General features: G+C 41.9%; 1 protein-coding gene across 1 annotated transcript; it reads left to right on the top strand.

Annotated features, from left to right (window-relative positions):
- Window positions 1–977: 977 nt before the first annotated feature.
- On the top strand, window positions 978–19,441 carry LOC124015479 (3-oxo-5-alpha-steroid 4-dehydrogenase 2-like). The gene is made up of 5 exons (XM_046330682.1): window positions 978–1,395; window positions 16,926–17,089; window positions 17,670–17,771; window positions 18,596–18,746; window positions 18,945–19,441. The coding sequence occupies exons 1-5, from the start codon at window positions 1,118–1,120 to the stop codon at window positions 19,009–19,011; spliced, it is 762 nt and encodes a 253-aa protein (XP_046186638.1). The 5' UTR covers window positions 978–1,117; the 3' UTR covers window positions 19,012–19,441.
- The last annotated feature ends 4,709 nt before the right edge of the window (window positions 19,442–24,150 follow it).

Consider the following 24,150-nt stretch of genomic DNA (forward strand, 5'->3'; position numbering starts at 1 on the left):
GAACTGCATTGTTGCTTAAGGGCTTGTAAGTAAGCATTTCACTGTAAGGTAACCTGTTGTATTCGGCACATGTGACAAATACAATTTGATTGGATTTGTCACGTGTGTCATCCCAGTGCATGAGAAGTGGACTGGATGGAGCTGTGTGGACTTACTGTCCTTTTTTTCCACAAAGATCATGATGAAAGTGGGATGATTCAGTTCTCCATAAATGGGGATCTGACGTTTTTGGCTTAAAAATAGTTTCTGTGGAAAGCAACCAATGAGAGCAAATTTGACGTTTTTTTAAGATTTCAAATAGATTACAACAGCAGAAACAATGTCAAATTCCCGGGCTGTGTGGATTAGCACAGCTTTCAGAAAACCTGCCATTTTAGTGTATTTGAGACAAACACTTACATATTGATATTAAATTAGGTAATCTAAAATGTAATAAGCTGTTTTTAAGAATGTAACTGTAATCCGATTAAACGATTTCTTTAAATGAATTTTGTCCAATTAATAGCTTTATTTTTTTTTTTATCTGATTATGTAATCCCTGTTATGTGTTAGTACCAAACCCTGCAGTACAATGTCACTGACAGTGGTCGACTGCCAAGCTCCTTTTTAAACAATTGACCCCTTTCCTGACAGAGTGCCTCATGGCAAACTTTATACATTCTTGAGGAAATTGAATGGCCAAGGGCCAACTCTGATCACTCATAATTTTCACATGACATGAAAAACATCAGTATAGTGGTACATGTGGTAGGCAAAGACTGGAGGACAATGTTGTTAATGATTTTGTCTAGGTCTATTCATTCTGCAATTGTAAGTGGAAGTTAACCTTTACTAAAAAACAATTACTACTTAAAATGATGTAATCGCTCATTAAGTTGTTGTTTTTAAATCTCAGATTTCAACAGTGACTGAAACATGAGAGACTCCCATTGTTTTAAAGGGGAGGAGTTGGGAGTAGTAAGTGTGCCTCTCCCATTCACACACGTCTCACACCAGCATACACAGATGGAGGCTACTCGGTCTTGACAAAGCGTGGAGACCGTGGAAACTTTGCTGGACCCAAGGACCCGAAGAAAGAGAAGGAGAAAAAAAAGGAGAAAAGGAGAGGGGGATAATAATGGAGTGTAAGGAGAATGTGATCCACTACCTCAGCTGGGGGTTCATCATCAGTGGGGTGGCGTATCTCTTTCAGCAGACCAGGACCCAGACCCCGTACGGACGCTACGTGACCTCGGATGGGACCCCAGGGAGGACCTGCCCTGCCAAGCTGGCCTGGTTCCTCCAGGAACTGCCTTCTTTCCTGGTGCCCATGCTCCTTCTGCTATCCACTGACATACAGCCCAGCCTGGGCAAAGACCTGTTTCTCTGGACCTTCTGTCTGCACTACTTCCAAAGGTATGTGTCCACATTAGCCTGGTCCCCAATCTGTTAGTATTGTCTAGCCACCTGTCTAGACAGAATTAGATCTGTGATGGTGGGACGAGACTATGTCCACATACCAACTTTCAATGGAGTCTCGGATCTTTCACTCATAAATCAACTGAAAAACATGGCCAACTTTTTTTGTGCAACAGCAGTTATTTCACTTAAAAAGTGTTGAGCATACATCTTTGTCTCCTACACAGTTGATCTGGGTGTATGCAATACCAATGCAGGCCATTCAATGAAAAGAGTCCCCTGTTCCCTATTTTTAGTGAAGACTAGAGGGACATTCAGTAAAAGAGTGAGGCTTAGACTCCGATTTTTCTATTTAAAATGTATGATGTAAAAACAGAAAAAAACATCACTCTCTTACCATCCTTTGCACTGTACTTCAAGTAAATGTTTTTGCACAATTTTCAGTGGAACAATTTTCTCATCATCACTCTGCATGGACACTTAAGAAGCCATCCATCATGGTTTCCCAATAAATGGATGAATCACATTAAACAGAACATTACGAAATCGGTTGGTAAATTGATGCCACTTTTCCTGAATTGTGCCATTTTGAAAATGAAACCTCGACGATTTGCACGATCATCCAGATATGAAACCGCTCTAATGTGTGGTGCACATTTTAGAATGGTGTTTTCCCACAAATTGCATTTTGGAACATTTGCGCGTAGGCCTACTGCCGTGTGCACAATGCTGCGCTTAAAACGTGAAGAAATAATAGTTTATCAACATTTTGATCCAAACATTCTGATCTGTTCTACCAGCCTTACTAATTGATATGGCGTATGCCTCCGCTACACTACACTTTGATACGCATAGTGATAAAAAAAGTGAATATATGCAATGCCCACAAAAAGTGGATACACGTAAGGGGTAAACGCCGACGTTCTGTACATTATATTGGAAATAATGGATTGCGGGACTAGGCGTAGCCGAGTAGCTTTCTGTAACTTTGTAGCAAGTATTGTCTACATGTCTAGGCGCACATTGCGTATTTTGTTTCTAGCAAGAGAAGGAATTGTCTCCTTCTGTGATAAGTACCTATCGGCAGTCTGTAGGGTAACGGGGTAACTAGCCCGACCTAAAGAACAATGTCTAAATGCTGACACAAGAAAAGCAATGTTTGGGGAAAAAATTGGAATGTGGATGATTGTCATGGATAGGCGAATAACTATGAAGGTAAATCGATGGCTACAGTTGACTTTTTACATTTTATTTCATGAAATGTTTTTCGGCATAGTGTTTCACGCAAGTGTGTTAAAATCCATTCAATCAGTTTTATTTAGAAATTCTTTAGTAATAGTTAAAAGCCAAGTCTAGTTGTTTTAATTATTTTAATAAAATATAGGTGGAAATGGTGTTGCACGTCACTTTTAATATCTGCACTATGAGGTGATGTAAAGACCCTCTTTAACTCACCTGCACATTCATTTTCTTTGTTCTTTCTTTGTTGTTCATTTTCCTTACAATCCGTTATGTACAATTGCACTAAATATTATTAGAATAATGCACAAATTTAAATCCCCGCAGTCTTTAAAATGACATTCAGAAGCAAAAGATTTTCAATAGTTGTTTTTAATTCACTAAAAAATATTCATTCGAATATAATATTGGAATGGAATATAACTAAAAACATGAAATAACATTGGAATATAACATTTTATAACAATAACTCAATAACTTATTCTGTCGGTTAGATAGTCTAAGAGTTTAACCATGTGGTATGGTTAAGAATTCAGCACGAGAAATGCATGGTCTCTACTCAAACCTTGTACCCAAAGAGGGCAACATCATGACACTGCCTTCCTCGGCCTCGCCTCTAGGTGCCTCTGGGACCAATCCAATAGAACTGCTGCAGCTTTTGGTTTAAGCAAAAACAAACAAACAACAAGAACACATGACTATTGGTACAATAAAGACTTATAATCACTATATGCAAATATATATTCCCTAAAATGAGTGCTGACTTTTTTTTATACCAACATTTGGAGCAAGGGTAGGCTTCAGGTTGGAGGTTGTGGTTGAGAAAGATGTGGTGGAGGTTTTGGCGTTAAGAGCTGGTGGCGTTGGAGGTAGAGGTGGCAATGGTGGCGGTAGAGCACTGTGGTTGAATGGATTCTTTGCAACGGAAATATATGAGAAAAACAATACATCGGTGTTAGTACAATAAACACTTTCTACCAAGTAAATGCTGCCTCTGCCACTTTTCGTTAATTTAGATCACCTTTTCCTTCCGACAATGGGCTCAGGCTCCTCTATAACCTCAGGCTCCTCTATAACCCATCGAGGATGAGGATGTGGGGTTGCTCAGGGGTGCAACCAACACTGTGGGCAAAGTGGTGAAGATGGAACTGTCGACCCAGCCTGAGTAACTCACCCTTCCAACCAGCAGTTGTTGGTTCGTCCTCTTCCAGGGGAAGATGAAGAGGGGCGGTATGTACTGCCTTGCTGCACTGATAGCACAAATTACTGTGACTGTGAAGCCCCTCTGCAACCTGTTTTGCTCCCGTCATGGCCACCGCAGGCAACGGTTTCTGGATGTTTTTCTATTCCCGTCTCATCCATGTTCCAAATGTTCGTTGGCCTCCGACCTCCCTGACGCTGTTTAAAACGTCCGCGTAGGCCTTAGATAACTGGTCAACCTTTAAGCTTATTAAAGCCCACGGCCCTCGCAAGACTGGTTGCTTGCGATACTTGAACTGACAGTTTGGAGTTGCGCTTCATGAAGCCACTGAACCAAGCCACCCCTGCATACCCCTTTCCTTTGTTGAACCTGTGCTTGATTCCCATCATTTCTGCCAGATTGAAGGCGAGTCTTCTCACGTCCCATGATGTTATGCCAAATAGGGATCTTTCCATTTGTTGAATGTGGTTGACAAGGCCACTTTCATACAGTTGAAATCGGAAGTTTACATACACCTTAGCCAAATACATTGAAACTCAGTTTTTCACAATTCCTGACATTTAATCCTTGTAAAAATCCCCTGTTTTAGGTCAGTTAGGATCACCACTTTATTTTCAGAATGTGAAATGTCAGAATAATAGTAGAGAGAATGATTTATTTCAGCTTTTATTGCTTTCATCACATTCCCAGTGGGTCAGAAGTTTACATACACTCAATTAGTATTTGGTAGCATTGCCTATAAATTGTTTAACTTGGGTCAAACATTTCGGGTAGACTTCCACTAGCTTCCCACAATAAGTTGGGTGAATTTCGGCCCATTCCTCCTGACAGAGCTGGTGTAACTGAGTCAGGTTTCTAGGCCTCCTTGCTCATAAACGCGTTTTCAGTTCTGCCCACAAATTTTCTATGGGATTGAGGTCAGGGCTGTGTGATGGCCACTCCAATACCTTGACTTTGTTGTCCTTAAGCCATTTTGCTACAACTTTGGAAGTATGTTTGGGGGTCATTGTCCATTTGGAAGACCCATTTGCGACCAAGCTTTAACTTCCTGACTGATGTGTTGAGATGTTGCTTCAATATATGCACATGGCATCATGAGGAATGAAAACTATCTATTTTGTGAAGTGCACCAGTCCCTCCTGCAGCAAAGCACCCCCACAACATGATGCTGCCACCCCTGTCCTTCACGGTTGGGATTGTGTTTTTTGGCCTGTAAGCCTCCCACATTTTCCTCCAAACATAACAATGGTCATTATGGCCAAACAGTTCTATTTTTGTTTCATCAGACCAGAGGACATTTCTCCATGTGCAGTTGCAAACCATAGTCTGGCTTTTTTATGGTGGTTTTGGAGCAGTGGCTTCTTCCTTGCTGATCAGCCTTTCAGGCTATGTCAATATAGGACTCATTTTACTGTGGATATAGATAATTTTATACCTTTTTCCCCCAGCATCTTCACAACGTCCTTTTGCTGTTGTTCTGGGATTGATTTGCACTTTTCGCAGGTGTGCAGATTTTCCAAGCTGTTTAAAGGCACAGTCAACTTAGTGTATGTAAACTTCTGACCCACTGGATACAGTGAGTTATACGTGACATAATCTGTCTGTAAACAATTGTTGGAAAAATGACTTGCGTCATGCACAAAGTAGATGTCCTAACCGACTTGCCAAAACTATAGTTTGTTGACAAGAAATTTGTGGAGTGGTTGAAAAACGACTTCAACTGTATGTGGAAGAGAAGACTGGCGCCCCACCCATTTGGCTGAAGCCTGGGTTTTTCACCTCCTTTCTTCTGTGGTGCTGTAGGGTTCTTGGTGGAATGTTGAACACCCTGGTAGTCCCGTTAAGGTCTTCCCATTTTCTATTGCCTTCAGGGCATGCTGTATCACCTCAGAGCCATAGATTCAACGGTCTGTTTTCTTCTTGTATGTTCTCATCTGAAAATAAAAACATGAATCATATTAGGAACTGACCTCTATTCTAACAAATGGCTTCTAACCCTAACCCTTACCCAAGACCCTCCCTAACATATGTCCCCTAACCCCCAACTACCACACACAGCACTGTGTACCATAAGACAAGACAGTTTCTTTCAAACCACCTGATTCAAAGTATTATTATTAACATACAGGGGGAGAGATGTTCATTTAAAAGCTCTCTCTTAAAAACATAGCAAGATATCAAGCTATATGCCATAAAATGCTGTGTAAAATAGCTAAAAGGCTATAAAGTAAGATGAACTGTAAAGCTATTAGTGAAAACATTTCCAACTGCAATGAAGTTCTATATTTTTTAATGTATTCTACCTCAGACGATCTTGTAGTAAGGTTGCTAGCTAGCAGCTTATGCTCACCGGCATTCATAACCATAAAGGAGTAGATAGACCCTAGTGGTGGTGGGGTCAGGGGGGGGCAACACACTCATCCAGCATATTACTAATTTACTCAAAAATAATCTACATTTCTCTCTCAATAGGTGGATTATTTGTCTTAAGAGTTTCCTACTTGTATATAAAAAAAATACATCTATAGATCTAACTTTATTAAAACAGCTACAACTTTACCATAAAAAAGTAAACTTACCACAAAATAGTTTTGTTAACAAATCTCCAAAAGTTATGAGGAGAGGACATTTTTGTTTGAGCAAAAGCAAAAGCAGTGGCCGCCATTGAAGGTTTTGGGGAAATAATTTGTTGACATCTTGTGGTCTTAATGTGAATTAAAGGGGGGGACTAGTTACCCCCAAGTACCCTATAGAGACAGAAATATCTGTTGCTAATATGACTAGGATAATGCATTTGGCTGCTAGACAATGACAGTTGCTTTGAAAACAGAACAGGAGAGAGCATGAAGAATTATTTATAAAATAATTGCCGCCACGTTGGGATTTTGGCTATAGGCTACTTTGAAGCATGGTAAGGACGCCTCATAATATGAAGTAAAACGTTCAGCTTTCAAACAATTAAGGCACAGGAAAAATATAGCGATGCCAATGACAGGCCTAACCGTCTTCTGGTAGATGAAAAGGCTTCCCCAAAAACATTCTCAATGAAATATTAACTAGCTACAAAGTAGACTACGCCGACCTAGTAGAATGGTATTATGATTATTTGCATCAATCCAGTGGACATTTGTTTTGCAAACTTCATCTCATGTACACTAGACACACAGCTAACCAAAACAACAGTGATTGCTAGGTGGCTGCACAGTTTAATTATAGGGTAACTACACTCAAGAATCTACATTTCTGTTATTTTTCCCAGACCTCAAAAGTGGACTCCTCATGTTGTTTAAGCATTTTTGTGGACTTAGAACATCCCATCCATCTAGTTTCCCTCAATTAGTCACACATTGTAAAATAATATCTCAACAGCACTGGCCATATCAAAATATATTTTATATTTGAGATTCTTGGCTTTGCCTTGATGCATCATTTCTCTCAACCAGCTTCATGAGGTAGTCACCTGAAATGCATTTCAATTAATTAACAGGTGTGCAGACTGCCCAAATGTGCCTAATTGATTTATTAATACATTTTGAAGTTGTGCGCATGTTATTAGCTACTGTAAATTGGACAGTGCAGTTAGATTAACAAGAATGTAAGCTTTCTGCCCATATCAAATATGTCTATGTCCTGGGAATATTTTTTGTTACTCACAACCTCATGCTAATCACATTAGCCTACGTTAGCGCAACCGTCCCGTGGTGGACACACACACACACACACACACACACACACACACACACACACACACACACACACACACACACACACACACACACACACACACACACACACACACACACACACACACACACACACACACACACACACACACATCCCATAGAGGTTTTAATACGTTTTAGCCAATCAGTTCTGGTATTGGTGGTATACAGGAGATAGCCCTATTTGGTAAAATACCAAGTCCATATTACGGCAAGGACAGCTCAAATAAGCAAAGAGAAACAACAGTCCATCATTACTTTAAGACATGAAGGTCAGTCAATGTGGAAAATTTCAAGAACTTTCTTCATGTGCAGTTGCATAAACCATCAAGTGCTATGATGAAACTGGCTCTCATGAGGGCCGCCACAGGAAAGGAAGACCCAGAGTTACATCTGCTGCAGAGGATAAGTTCATTAGAGTTAACTGCACCTCAGATTGCAGCCCAAATAAATGCTTCACAGAGTTCAAGGAACAGACACATCTCAACATCAACTGTTCTGAGGAGACTGCGTGAAGCAGGCCTTCATGGTCGAATTGCTCCAAAGAAACCACTACTAAAACGACACCAATAATAAGAAGAGACTTTCTTGAGCCAAGAAACACCAGCAATTACGGGCCTCCCGGGTGGCGCAGTGGTTAAGGGCCAGTTGTGCCATCAGAGTCCCTGGGTTCGCGCCCAGGCTCTGTCGTAACCGGCGGCGACGCACAATTGGCCTAGCGTCGCCCGGGTTAGGGAGGGCTTGGTCGGTAGGGGTGTCCTCGTCTCATTGCGCACCAGCGACTCCTGTGGCGGGCTGGGCGCCGTGTGCGCTAGCCAAGGTGGCCAGGTGCACGGTGTTTCCTCCGGCGCATTGGTGCGGCTGGCTTCCGGGTTGGATGCGCACTGTGTTATGCCTGGGTGGGTTGTCTATCGGAGGACGCCTCTCCCGAGCCCGTATGGGAGTTGTAGCGATGAGACAATATAGTAGCTACTACAACAATTGGATACCACGAAATTGGGGAGAAAAAGGTGTAAAAAAATAATTAAAAGAAAAAAAGAAACACCAGCAATGGACATTAGACCGGTGGAAATCTGTCCTTTGGTCTAATGATTCCAAATTTGAGATTTTTAGTTCCAACCTCCGTGTCTTTGTGAGATGCAGAGTAGGTGAATGGATGATCTCCGCCTTTGTGGTTCCCACCATGAAACATGGAGGAGAAGGTGTGGGGGTGCTTATTTAGAATGCAATTATTTAGAATGATTTAGAATTCAAGGCACACTTAATGGTGGTTTGGGATGAGTTGGATTGCAGAGTGAAGGAAAAGCAGCCAACAGGTGCTCAACATATGTGGGAACTCCTTCAAGACGGTTGGAAAAGCATTCCAGGTGAAGCTGGTTGAGAGAATGCCAAGAGAGTGCAAAGGGTGGCTACTTTGAAGAATCTAAAATATATTTAGATTTGTTTACACTTTTTTGGTTACTACATGATTCCATTTGTGTTATTTAATAGTTTTGATGTCTTTACTATTATTCTACAATGTCGAAAATAGCACAAATAAAGAAAAACCCTTGAATGAGTAGGTGTGTCAAAACCTTTGACTGGTACTGTATATATTTGTATTTAATCCTTCAAAATCTTCCTGAAGTCTGATGCTCCACACTTGTTATCAACCAGCAATCGGTTTGAATGACAAGAATGTCAAAGCCTTCCCTCTCTGTCTCGAGTGACCCCGCCTCAGTAGGCCACATCCTGGATACTCGCACCAGACCCGTCTCAGCCGAGGTGGAAACCACATCAATTCAGAGTTGAACATTGGCACGCACATTGAAAAGTCCCCGACCTGCTTTTCAGTAGTTTTTCCTATAAGACACAGTGATGTCATTATTAGCAAAGAAAGGTTTACATATGCCTACACTATGGAACTCCTTGCTTGTCAAGACATGCACATTATTTATTCAAATCACCTGTTGGTTCAATACAAAATGTATACTGTAATAATGCTATTCTGTAGACTAGGCCCATATAAATGTTTAATATGAGTTTATTGCTAATGAACATAAAAAATCCCCATGAAAATCAGTCACAATCTACCACATCCGCCTATGTCGCCCTTCCACATCTGCGGTGGAAAGTGGCAGAGCTACAGCGCTGCTTGTCAGACCAGGAGACATCCCGAAAATCGGTCTTCTCACGAAAACATCTGTACCATCAGAACGGTTTTGCTCTACTACCCCCACAAGGCTCGTCTGAATTCGGTAACGCTGATATGTCAACTTCTATCTGTAGCATCTGAACCATTTGGGAAACAAACTAATATGACCCCATGATCAAGATGGCGCTGACAGAGCTGGTCACCTTGCTTATAGTCCTTAGGAAACTATGTAGTATTTTGTTTTTTAATGTATTATTTCTTACAATGTTAGCCCAGAAAATCTTAAGTGTTCTTACCTACAGCCCGGAAGAATTATTGGATATCAGAGCAACGTCAACTTACCAACATCAGGACCAGGAATACAACTTCCCTGAAGCGGATACTTTGTTTGCACCACCACCACCCAGGACATTGGATCTAATCCCAGATGCCGACACAAAACAACGTCGCCCACCCACCGCTTCCGGGTATATTACTCGCCAATTTTCATCTGTGATTGTCACAGCCGTGTATATCCCCCCTCAAGCCGATACCACGACAGCCCTCAAGGAACTTCACTGGACACTATGCAAACTGGAAACCATATATCCTGAGGCTGCATTTATTGTAGCAGGGGATTTTAACAAAGCAAATTTGAGAACAAAGCTAGCTAAATTCTACCAGCATATTGACTGTAGCACTCGTGCGGGCACTACACTGGATCACTGCTACTCTAACTTCCGTGATGAATATAAGGCCCTCCCCCGCCCTCCCTTTGGCAAATCCGACCACGACTCCATTTTGCAACTGCCATCCTATAGGCAGAAACTCAAACAGGATGTGCCCATGACAAGAACTATTCAATGCTGGTCTGACCAATCGAAATCCACGCTTCAAGATTGCTTTGATCATGCAGACTGGGAAATGTTCCAGACAGCCTCAGAGAATAACATTGATTTATACACTTATTCGGTGAGTGAGTTTATAAGGAAGAGCATTGGAGATGTTATAACCACACTGTGACTATTAAAACCTACCCTAACCAGAAACAGGTGATATATGGCGGCATTTGTGCAAAACTGAAAGGGCCAACCACCGTATTTAACCATGGAAAGATGACTGGGAATATGGCTGAATATAAACAGTGTAGTTATTTCATCTTCAAGGCAATCAAACATGCTAAATGTCGGTATAGGGACAAAGTGGAGTCACAATTCAATGGCTCAGACACAAGATGTGTGTTGCAGGGTCTACAGGCAATCACAGACTACAAAAAGAAAACCAGCCACATCACGGACACCGACGTCTTGCTTCCAGACAAACTAAACACCTTTTTTGCCCGCTTTGAGGATACCGCTACCAAGGACTGCGGCCCTCTCCTTCCCCGTGGCCGACGTGATTAAGACATTTAAACGTGTTAACCCTGGCAAGGCTGCCGGCCAAGACGGCATCCCTAGCTGTGTCCTCAGAAACATGCACACACCAGCTGGCTGGTTTGTTTACGGACATATTCAAATCGCTCCCTATCCCAGTCTGCTGTCCTCACATGCTTCAAGATGGCCACCATTGTCCCTGTACCCAAGAAGGCAAAGATAACTGAACTAAATGACTATCGCCCCATAGCACTCACTTCATGAAGTGCTTTGAGAGCCTAGTCAAGGATCATATCATCTCCACCTTACCTGCCACCCTAGACCCACTTCAATTTAAATACCACCCCAATAGGTCCACAGACAATGCAATCGCCATCACACTGCCCTATCCCATCTGGACAAGGGGAATACCTATGTAAGAATGCTGTTCATTGACTACAGCTCAGCATTCAACTCCATAGTATCCTCCAAGCTCATCATTAAGCTTGAAGCCCTGGGTCTCAACCCCGCCCTGTGCAATTGGGTCCTGGACTTTCTGACGGGCCACCCCCAGGTGCTGAAGGTAGGAAACAACATCTCCACTGTTTACCTATGACTGCATGGCCATGCAGGCCTCCAACTCAATCATCAAGTTTGCAGACAACACAACAATAGTGGTTACCAACAATGATGAGACAGCCTACAGGGAGGAGGAGAGGGCACTCAGAGTGTGATGTCAGGAAAACAACCTCTCACTCAACGTCAATAAAACAAAGGAGATGATCGTGGACTTCAGGAACCAGCAGAGGGATAATCCCCCTATCCACAGATGGGACAGCAGTGGAGAAGGTGGAAAGTTTTAAGTTCGGCATACACATCACATACAAACTGAAATGGTCCACCCACACAGAGTGTGGTCCCCCCGTGTGGTTCTGGGATTTAAGATCACCGTTCTTGTGATCATTTTGACCCTACGGGGTGAGATCTTACGTAGAGCCCCAGATCGAGGGAGAATATCAGTGGTCTTGTATTTCTTCCATTTCCTAATAATTGCTCCCACAGTTGATTTCTTCAAACCAAGCTGCTTACCTATTGCAGATTCAGTCTTCCCAGCCTGGTGCAGGTCTACAATTTTGCTTCGGGTGTCCTTTCACAGCTCTTTGGTCTTGGCCATAGTGGAGTTTGGAGTGTGACTGTTTGAGGTTGTGGACAGGTGTCTTTTATACTGATAACAAGTTCAAACAGGTGCTATTAATACAGGTAACGAGTGGAGGACAGAGGAGCCTCTTAAAGTGGAAGTTACAGGTCTGTGAGAGCCAGAAATCTTGCTTGTATGTAGGTGACCAAATACTTTTTTTCCACCATAATTTGCAAATAAATTCATTAAAAATCCTACAAATGTGATTTTCTGGATTTAAAAAATAATAATTCTGTCATAGTTGAAGTGTACCTATGATGAAAATTACAGGCCTCTCTTATCTTTTTAAGTGGGAGAACTTGCACAATTGGTGGCTGACTAAATACTTTTTTTGCCCCACTGTACAGTGCCTTGCGAAAGTATTCGGCCCCCTTGAACTTTGCGACCTTTTGCCACATTTCAGGCTTCAAACATAAAGATATAAAACTGTATGTTTTTGTGAAGAATCAACAACAAGTGGGACACAATCATGAAGTGGAACGACATTTATTGGATATTTCAAACTTTTTTAACAAATCAAAAACTGAAAGATTGGGCGTGCAAAATTATTCAGCCCCCTTAAGTTAATACTTTGTAGTGCCACCTTTTGCTGCGTTTACAGCTGTAAGTCGCTTGGGGTATGTCTCTATCAGTTTTGCACATCGAGAGACTGACATTTTTTACCATTCCTCCTTGCAAAACAGCTCGAGCTCAGTGAGGTTGGATGGAGAGCATTTGTGAACAGCAGTTTTCAGTTCTTTCCACAGATTCTCGATTGGATTCAGGTCTGGACTTTGACTTGGCCATTCTAACACCTGGATATGTTTATTTTTGAACCATTCCATTGTAGATTTTGCTTTATGTTTTGCATCATTGTCTTGTTGGAAGACAAATCTCCGTCCCAGTCTCAGGTCTTTTGCAGACTCCATCAGGTTTTCTTCCAGAATGGTCCTGTATTTGGCTCCATCCATCTTCCCATCAATTTTAACCATCTTCCCTGTCCCTGCTGAAGAAAAGCAGGCCCAAACCATGATGCTGCCACCACCATGTTTGACAGTGGGGATGGTGTGTTCAGGGTGATGAGCTGTGTTGCTTTTACGCCAAACATAACGTTTTGAATTGTTGCCAAACAGTTCAATTTTGGTTTCATCTGACCAGAGCACCTTCTTCCACATGTTTGGTGTGTCTCCCAGGTGGCTTGTGGCAAACTTTAAACAACACTTTTTATGGATATCTTTAAGAAATGGCTTTCTTCTTGACACTCTTCCATAAAGGCCAGATTTGTGCAATATACGACTGATTGTTGTCCTATGGACAGAGTCTCCCACCTCAGCTGTAGATCTCTGCAGTTCATCCAGAGTGATCATGGGCCTCTTGGCTGCATCTCTGATCAGTCTTCTCCTTGTATGAGCTGAAAGTTTAGAGGGACGGCCAGGTCTTGGTAGATTTGCAGTGGTCTGATACTCCTTCCATTTCAATATTATCGCTTGCACAGTGCTCCTTGGGATGTTTAAAGCTTGGGAAATCTTTTTGTATCCAAATCCGGCTTGAAACTTCTTCACAACAGTATCTCGGACCTGCCTGGTGTGTTCCTTGTTCTTCATGATGCTCTCTGCGCTTTTAAACGGACCTCTGAGACGATCACAGTGCAGGTGCATTTATACGGAGACTTTGTTACACACAGGTGGATTGTATTTATCATCATTAGTCATTTAGGTCAACATTGGATCATTCAGAGATCCTCACTGAACTTCTGGAGAGAGTTTGCTGCACTGAAACTAAAGGGGCTGAAAAATTTTGCACGCCCAATTTTTCAGTTTTTGATTTGTTAAAAAAGTTTGAAATATCCAATAAATGTCGTTCCACTTCATGATTGTGTCCCACTTGTTGTTGATTCTTCACAAAAAAATACAGTTTTATATCTTTATGTTTGAAGCCTGAAATGTGGCAAAAGGTCGCAAAGTTCAAGGGGGCCGAATACTTCCGCAAGGCACTGTATATGTGCATATTCTTATTCCATCCCTTTAGATTTGAGTGTATTAGGTAGTTGTTGTGGAATTGATAGATTACTTGTTAGATATTACTGCACTGTCGGAACTCGAAGCTCAAGCATTTCTCTACACTCGCATTAACATTTGCTAACCATGTATATGTGACCAATAAAATGATTTGATTGTGTTCTCCATTTTGGCTCTACGACCCTCACAAGTGTCATGGGACTCGTCTGAAGGTAACTCATACAGATTAATGGAAGTATGGAGGTATTTTATGAATGTGTTGGTCAATGGGTTTCTATGGGATTTAGTAGTAAAGCGGTAGTAAAATTAAAAAGCAAATGATCCATGGTATAACCATCTTAAAAGAATGATGGGTGGCCAGTCCTCTTCTGGCTGTGCCGGGTTGAGATTATAACAGTACATGGCCAAGATGTTCAAACGTTCATAGATGACCAGCAGGGTCAAATAATAATAATCACAGTGGTTGTAGAGGGTGCAACAGATCAGCTCCACTGGAGTAAAGGTCAGTTGGCTTTTCATAGCCGAGCATTCAGAGTTAGAGACAGCAGGTGCGGTAGAGAGTCGAAAACAGCAGGTCCGGGACAAGGTAGCACGTGTGGTGAACAGGTCAGGGTTCCATAGCCGCAGGCAGAACAGTTGAAACTGGAGCAGCAGCACGGCCAGGTGGACTGGGGACAGCAAGGAGATCATCAGGCCAGGTAGTCCTGAGGCATGGTCCCAGGACTCAGGTCCTCCGGGAGAGAAGAGGGAGAGAGAAATAGAGGGAGCATACTTAATTTCACAAAGGACACCAGATTTTCTACATTAATTTTTTATTTAACCTTTAATTAACCAGGTAAGCTAGTTGAGACAAATTCTCATTTACAACTGCGACCTGGCCAAGATACAGCAAAGCAGTGTGACAAAAACAACAACACAGAGTTACACAAACAAAGGTACAGTCAATAACACAAAATAAATAAACAATTGAAAAATCTATGTACAGTGTGTGCAAATGTAGAAGAGTGGGGAGGTAGGCAATAAATAGGCCCTAGAGGCGAAAATAATTACAATTTAGCATTAATAATGGAGAGAAAGATGTGTAGATGATGATGTGCAAGTAGAGATACTGAGGTGCAAAAGAGCAAAAGGGTAAGTATTTATATGGGGATGAGGTAGTCGGGTGTGCTATTTACAGATTGGCTGTGTACAGGTACAGTGATCGGTAAGCTGCTCTGACAGTTTATGCTTAAAGTTAGAGAGGGAAATAAAATACTCCAGCTTCAGAGATTTTTGACATTCGTTCCAATCATTGGCAGCAGAGAACTGGAAGGAAAGGCGGCCAAAGGAAGTGTTGGCTTTGGGGATGACCAGTGCAATATACGTGCTGGAGCTACGGGTGGGTGTTTCTATGGTGACCAGTGAGCTGAGATAAGGTGGGACTTTACCTAGCAAATACTTATAGATGACCTGGAGCCAGTGGGATGGGCGACAGATATGTAGTGAGGGCCAGCCAACGAGAGCATCCAGGTCACAGTGGTGGGTGGTATATGGGGCTTTGGGGATAAAACGGATGGCACTGTGATAGACTACATCCAGTTTGCTGAGTAGAGTGTTTGAGGCTATTTTGTAAAAGTCAAAGTCAAGGATCGGTAGGATAGTCAGTTTTACGAGGGTATGTTTGGCGGCGTGAGTGAAGGAGGCTTTGTTGCGAAATAGGAAGCCAATTCTAGATTTAATTTTGGATTGGAAATGCTTCATGTGAGTCTGGAAGGAGAGTTTACAGTCTAACCAGACACCTAGGTATTTGAAGTTATCCACATATTCTAGGTTAGAACCATCCAGAGTAGTGATGCTAATCGGTTGAAGAGCATACACTTAGTTTTACTAGCATTTAAAAGCAGTTGGGGGATACAGGAAGGAGTGTTGTATGGCATTGAAGCCTGTTTGGAGGTTTGATAGCACAGTGTCCAAAGAAGGGGCCAGATGGCCCAAAGAAGGGCCAGATGTATACAGGATAAGACAGGAGAAATACTCCAGATATAAAAGACCGATCCTATCCCCCTGACAAACTATTGCAGCATAAATACTGGAGGCTGAGACAGGAGGGGTCGGGAGACACTGTGGCCCCGTCCGACGATAGCCCTGGACAGGGCCAACCAGGCAGGATATAACCCCACCCACTTTGCCAAAGCACAGACCCCACACCACTAGAGGGATATCTTCAAACCACCAACTTACTACCCTGAGACAAGGCTGAGTATAGCCCATGAAGTTCTCCGCCACGGCACAAACCCGAGGGGGGCGCAAAATATCCAGCAACGGCCAATATTCAGCAACTTTGCACAACCATTGAAGAGGAGTGGGACAACATTCCACAGGCCACAATCAACAGCCTGATCAATTACATGTGCTGCATGAGAAACATGGTGGTCGCACCAGATACTGACTGGTTTTCTGATCCACGCCCCTACCTTTTTTTTTTTTAAAGGTCTGTGACAAACCGATTCGAATCTAAAATAGAAATGTAATGAATGACGTGATCTCCTATTCTACTTGTTACAGGGGAATGTTTGTTCCACACATTCTATTTCTATCTACGTTAAGAAACACGGCCCTGCATGGCTTCCAGGTACTCACATTGTTTGTACACAGCAGCGCTATATTGAACCATCTTTTGACTTGGATTTCTTTAATCAATATTTTGGTCTATTTTCCCTTGCAAGAACATTCATCTACTCCTTGCGGACCAAAGGCCGCCCTTCCCCTCTCTACATTGTCTTCTCTGCGGTGGTCTTCTGCTCTGTCAATGGTTTTCTCCAAGGCCACTACATGCTCCACTGTGCCACGTACGGCGACGCGTGGCAGACCGACATTCGTCTGTACACCGGTAAGATCTGAGATGCCAGCGGAAATGATTTCTCAGCCCTTATTCTGAATATTACAGTGCCTGGATGATGTTCACAGACATTTAACTAACAGTCATTTGGTATCCTATGTTGAAGCCTCAAATAAATGCTATAGATTTATTTCCAAAGTAATGTCATTTCACCCTTTAAAAAGGATAACTGCTAGAGCTACTGTAGATGAAGTCTGAGATCCAAAAAACATGACGAAAAAAATTGGGTTAGGAAAACACAACGGGAAAACCAGTCGTGCACTATGGGAGACTAATCTGGCCGGAGAACTTTGAGGTTTTTAGCCTGGAACTGTGACAAAACAAGTTGGCATTCGCTTCATCCTTGCAAATGTTCTGTGTTTATTGGTCAGCTTCAAAACATGCATTTTTGGTCTCAGCAGGATATGGGATGATACGTTTGACAGTGCTCTTCCACAAGTATATAAATAATGATTTGTTGAGTTTGGGATTGCATCTGCCAGCATGAAATATTTTAACAGCTCATACGTTTTTTTTTTTATAGAACTAGAATGTGGTTTGCATTTAAGCGCCTGTACTGTTTTCTTTTCAGGTTTGCTGATATTTTTCCTGGGAATGGCCATCAACATTCACAGTGACCACATTCTTCTAAATTTGAGAAAACCTGGAGAAGTTGTTTACAAGATTCCCAAAGGTACCAGATGAATTCTGGTTAACAGATGTCAGGCAGTGTTTCAGGCAACTGTTCCAGTCTTGTGAAACAATAGCAAAAACGTCAATCTTTAGCCAAATAACTAACCATGTTCAGTACTGTTTAGTTAGTCACTGTCTGCACAGCCATGTGATGATAAACAAAACAAGAAGAGCATATTCAGAACATTCTGGTGTCAATGTGATCTTTTGCTATTATTTATACTTACTTTTGCTTTGTAAGGGCTATGCCTGTGCTGATCGAAAGATAAAGGCCCAGTGCAGTCAAAATGCAGACTACTCACAGACAGTCCTGGCTAAATTATTGCTTGAGAAAGATGATTTGTTATAGCTAAAAAGCTATTTTTGCCTATTTTAATAGAGATCTATTACAGTAAGGTACTTAATTGTTACCCAGTAAAAATGTGATATTCATATAAACACTTCTGCATTGGGCCTTTAAGTGCTAACGTAATCACCAGGGTCATAGAAGATTGTGAGCAAAGTACACACGGCATTCAGTTTCGCCAAGAAACACAGGAAGCAAACGTTCCAGTTGTCTGGGCCATTACCTTGCGGAAAGGTTAAAAAGTAACATCTTGCAACTATTATCAGAACCTTGCGGCACAGCAGATGTTTTCACCCACCTTTGGGCGAATTAACTATCCAATCCCTTGACATGGGGTGCTGTGTCCAAAAAAGGTAGTAGATATGAAGTAGGGTCTGAAAGTTCAGGGATTGAATTGTTTTGAACTACTCTCAATGTATGAGTGTACAGACCCTACTTTCATTACTACTGAATTAACTGTCTGACCCTTTTCACTCCAGGGGGAATGTTTGAGTATGTCTCCGGAGCAAACTTCTTTGGAGAGATTATGGAGTGGTGCGGGTATGCCCTAGCAACGTGGTCCCTGCCGACATTCTCCTTTGCCCTTTTCACTATGTGCTCGATCGGACCGCGGGCCTACCACCACCACAGGTACTGACAGGTCCAACCTCAAGAGCCTTCCGTAATCTCTTCATGCACATACTCACACCGATACACTCATGTTCACTGGTATTGATACAACTTTAGGTCTTTCAGCAAAGCAGTAACCATGGACTGTCTTGTGTTGACATTTTACAATGGAAAAGCGTGGTAGTAGGCTTCCTTCAATATGACTCTCATCTCTTTCAGGTACTACCAAGAGAAGTTTGAAGACTACCCCCAGTCGAGGAAAGCTGTGATACCTTTCATATTATAAGAAGAAGAGCAAACCAGAGAAGCCTTAATAAATGGACTGACCTAGCTAAAATCATTAGTCATAGCCATGATATTGGCATTCACGGAACTCTGAAATGCTTTCATTAACTAGACATATTCCTCTCATCTCATTGTATTCAGAGCTAGATCATATTTCACACCTGCAGCAACAGATCTGTAATACCATACTCCCAAATGCTTGGAGGAATGAAGTATGTGGCAGCATTCGGCATGGTCAAAGCTCAATGAAGGATAAAGAATTCAGGGTGAAGAGAAAGGGGGTGGTGGGTTGGTCTTGAAGGAATAAAGGAAAAACCTTTTTTTTACATTCGAAAGGGACGACTGACTGCCTTTTCTTCATTGTGCAAAAAGTGATTTCTTAGATGCACTACTTCACTTTTGGAAAGGCTCATTAAACCTCCGCTTATTTACCTTGTGGTCTGAAAAAAACCTTGGTCTGTTTTTATTATGCAGTTTATCAAAAATGTGATTAATAACTGCTGCATATGTTAATTGCACTTTTTAAATTTCATGCTTGCTTGATTACATAAGTCCAAAGGCAAAGTCATACTTCATTCGGTGAGACAAAGGCTCAGCTTACTGGAAATCATGTGAATGCAATTATCTGGCTAAGCAGTGACATTCATCAATCAATTAAGTTCCGTAGCGATGGCAAACATTGCCACCCTCGGGAACTAGAATCGAGCTAGTGCATCACTGAGGTTCTTGACAGACAAGCTTAACAGTATGTGTTATGACATAACAGTAGTTGTAATCCTCCAATTCCACCACTAGGGGGGTAGTATAAGCGTTTTCATGAGGGTATCATGTTTTAGAGAGCGCAACAAACATAGTCCTCTAAAAACAGACAGGCCACATCAATATTTCAATTTAAGGTGTTTTTCTAATTTCCTTCATTGGCACTGATCTGGAGAAAGAGCAGTGCTGATGATGGAAAATATTACATTCTTTCCACATCACTGAGCCAGCCGAGCTGTATTGCGCTGGCCTGGCCACGCAGTCACCATAGTTGCTGGAACCATGCTGGAAAGGAGCATGTAAAAATTAAAGCATAGTACAGTTTGGGTCAGCACAGCAGTGTAAAACGGGCCTTAGAGATGTTAGGGATGAACATGTTAGGAATGGAGGTCCCAATATTGCACTCAATTGTGATGGTACTTAAGCCCACTCTTTGGTCTAATTGAATACAATCTCAAGTTTTGTTTGCGTTTCATGGCTGACATTTGAAATGTACTTGATTATGTGATGTCTGTAGTGTCTTGAAATGCAGCCCTGGTCTTCCCTGGGTGAAATATGTTCATACTCCACACACCTGTAAGCAAGTTACTCTGCAGTTTGACTTATTGTGAAATTCATCGTTTTATTTGATCTCTAACAGAGGAATAACATTTACAGCTAATCAAGCACAGGTAATTACATCATTATCTTCCATTTACTCCACACGTGAATCGTGAAATAGATAGTAGTCCACTGGCAAAATGCCTCACCACTAGTCACTCCTGGGAATCCTTCTCTTTCAGTGCCATCTCAGAGCGAGCGACACTTCTCATAGCCCTCTGCATGAGCCAGGTGGTTAAATGGATGCCAAGGAAGGACCCCCCAGCCACCCACAGCCAGTTCTTCTTCAACCAGCTCTGGGGCTTCATAGTCTCAGTCCACTATATAGCCTCGTCGGTGTTGTCCTTTCTGAAGGATGTGTACGTCACTGGAACAAAACAGAGAACAATTAGGATACAAGATACGTGGTTCCCTACCATGGCAACTCTGAATGAAGGTGATCTACACAACTGAAAGATGTGTCACTTTATGGTTACATTAAATATGATTTAGCTACTATAAGACCTTGACATGCCTTAGATTAGAGTGCAGAGAGAAAATGTCACATAATACATCCGAGATTGATAGGATGATAATCATGACTCATGTCATAACAATAATAAAGAGCTCCAACGTGCTTACCTTACCTTCACATGCTACTTTGCCTTGGCAGGGGCTTGAGGTGGTGAAACATATGCCACAATGCCTGGTTCGGGCATATAGTCCTGTTTATTCTTGTGTAGCGCAGGGTGCGACTTGACGTTGTACCAACCCCAGTGTATGAGTCCAAGGCTCGTGCCCATAACAATCAAGACTTTGTAATTATTCCAGATAGTCCGCAATCCCATGATTGAAAGGCACTTGGCTCAACTATAACCACAAGCATAAAGAAAAAATGAATGTCAAGAAGCATTGACTTGTTAATGCATTATAACCTTCTATTCAGTCAAACTGTAGACATTTTTCAAAAGGGTGTCATGTCCCATGCATTTATTTTTTTCTTGACAGTTTTTAAATGGTTCAACTGGTCAGTCATCAAACTGCAATGCCGCACGAATAACTTACATTTACATTTAAGTCATTTAGCAGACGCTCTTATCCAGAGCGACTTACAAATTGGTAAACAACTGTCTTGCTTGGGTTAGATTTGGGTTAGATTTGCCATTTGAGTCATTTGAGCACAAGGCTATTCTCTGCCCTAGCACAGCTAGCTAGGTTATGTACAGCTTTCGCTAGTGAAACAGCTGACATTATGATACATTCATTAATTCATCATGCTTCATACATACAATAACACACATTTTTCACGTTGTGAACTTCAGTAATGTCGTATTTCAAATGTAAACGCTGGCAGGCTAACTGAATGTTTGTTAACGTGTGACTAGGTTTAGCTAGCTAGCTAGTACTCACCTTCAAGAGTCAGCTCTTTCTCGTACGTCCACCATTTCTGGGTCCTAATATATAATCCTCGCAGTATTGTCGACTTGAAGATGCCTGAACATGAGATAATTGTGTAATGTTGATAATATCAGCAAAGAGAATCAACCTCTTATATAAATATTAGAAAATTTGATGTTTTAAATGAAAACTAATTTTCCGCTTAATATTTTAAACAAACGTTTTTAAAAACTACATAATAATAATGATGCAGTCAATATTTTAGCCACCTAGTGGTTAAGCGCCTTGGTCCCATAGAGAATGATAGAGGCCTCTGGTGGCCAAAAGGCCATTTTTGCATGGGCACTACATCTGCGGGCTGCCATCATTTTAATGAAGTCAACTGGGTGGGACATCCAACGTCATTGGCTAATCCCTCTTTGTGACCTTCTTGGAGTCATGTGCAATTTGGTCATCCTGAGGGATCAGCCAATTGTGAAGAAGAAAATAGACTACTTCAAAATTGAGTTAGCCTCAATGGCTCTGCCACAATGATGAGGTCTCGTTCCATCTCTATGGTTGGGACAGTAACTGAAAGGTCACTCACTGGTTTATGTGAAAAATCTGTCGATGTGCCCTGGAGTAAGGCACTTTATCCTATTTGTGCCTGTAAGTCGCTCTGGATAAGTGCTTAAATTACTACAATTTTCATTTAACATGTTTGCAACTTTGCCAGGACGAGAAATTGTGTTCCTGCGTTTTCACAATGTAATGTTGAAGTGGTAAGCAGAAGCTATATGCTTATGAAGCTATTTTAATGTTCCTTTGGCTGGTTAAATGTTGACAATTCATCGTTGTTAAATGTTAACGCGTCTCTGAAGCTCTCTAAAATTGATTAGAGGTGTGGGCCAGCAGAGGGAGCTGTCTGCCTATGTAATTATTACCAGATGAATCTCTCTCTCTCTCTCTCTCTTCCTTTTATGTCTCTCGACCCAAATTCCAGGAAAAAAGTTAAATATTATAAAACATATTTGTGGAAGCATGCATGTAAAATATGGTTAAATTGGCCTACTCAACAATGTCAACAGACTGATTTTTTGGAATCCAAAAAAAGAGTGGAATCCAGAACCAGTTCTGTCTACTAGTATCCAATCTGGCCAAAATGGACAAGTACTGAACACAAAATGTAGTGTAAAGGGAAGAGGTGTAGCTATACAGAAGATACTGTATATAGAGCTGCATTGTGGTCAGCCATCATTGGACAGGAACTTAGAAGGTTCAAGTCCTGGAAGGTGATGAGGGAGCAGCGTCATGGCCTGTCGGTGCAGCACAACAGTTGGACAGTAATACTCTTGGGACAGGGGATAGAGAGATAAGGTTCGGTGGTGGCACGAACTGCAGATGATGCAGACCAGATACTGACAGAGGATTAGTGTGGAATGAATGAGTGGGCATCTGCTGTAGACTGGACTTGGCCGAGGATGAGTGAAGAGAAGGACTCCCTCATCCTTTATGGATCAGATTCAAGATTACAGACTCACAGAATTGTTTTGATTATTTCTCTGACTGGGACAGTTGGAAACGGTTCAATCTTTTTTTGGGGTGCAAGCACAACAACTTATGTCTTCAAAGCATTATATATGATCACATAATAATGCCTTAGCCTATACAGTACCTGTTGGCCTTATTTTAAGTGTTAACAAATAATCTATTCAGTTAGGCCTGAAGCTAACAATATGTGGAAAAAGCTAAGTATGTACTAAATCAGAGATGGGCAACTCCAGTCCTCGGGGGCTTGATTGGTGTCAGACTTTTACCCCGGCCCAAGCTAACACACCTGACTCCAATAATCAACTAATCATGATCCTTTGTTTAGAATGCAATTAGTTTCATCGGCTGTTTTTATTAGGTATGTGTAAAAAGTGTGACACCACTCCTGCCCCCGAGGACTGAAGTTGCCCATACCTGTGCTAAATGCAAGCTTTTTTTTAAATCAGAAAAATGTCACCTCGGGACACTGCATCAAGTGGAGTTCTGTTTAGTTACAATGTGGTTGGGAACAAAAGGTGCAGCAGTACAATGAAGAATTTGGGCTTAAGTGGCCAGTGATAGCTGAGCCTCTATCAGTCATAATAGTCCCAACTACCTGTGCCCCACAGTATACATCACTTCTTATGAGAACCAGGAACTAAAGCCACATTGGTCCATTTTAAAGGCTGTGGGAAATGGGAGCTTCTTTCAAAATGGTCCATTTCAGATGTCTTGGGTGGGACACACTGACGTGTTCTCTCTATTGATGGAGAAGCTTATCCAGATCTATTTGCCCTGTGGGGCAAGCTGCCGACAGATTTCTAAAGCCATGAAAATATACTTTACTGAATAGCAAGCACCCCCAGGGTGTGAAGAAAATCAAAGTTGTGACAAT

The sequence above is a fragment of the Oncorhynchus gorbuscha genome, linkage group LG26 (assembly GCF_021184085.1).
Source record: "Oncorhynchus gorbuscha isolate QuinsamMale2020 ecotype Even-year linkage group LG26, OgorEven_v1.0, whole genome shotgun sequence".
NCBI classification, from domain to species: domain Eukaryota; kingdom Metazoa; phylum Chordata; class Actinopteri; order Salmoniformes; family Salmonidae; genus Oncorhynchus; species Oncorhynchus gorbuscha.

Bases quoted from the DNA above. Each gene is read 5' to 3' on its own strand.
- LOC124015479 (XM_046330682.1), top strand. From the start codon at position 1,118: ATGGAGTGTAAGGAGAATGTGATCCACTACCTCAGCTGGGGGTTCATC. The intron at 1,396-16,925 runs GTATGTGTCCAC...TTCCCTTGCAAG, and splicing joins TGTCTGCACTACTTCCAAAG to AACATTCATCTACTCCTTGC. The intron at 17,090-17,669 runs GTAAGATCTGAG...TTTTCTTTTCAG, and splicing joins CGACATTCGTCTGTACACCG to GTTTGCTGATATTTTTCCTG.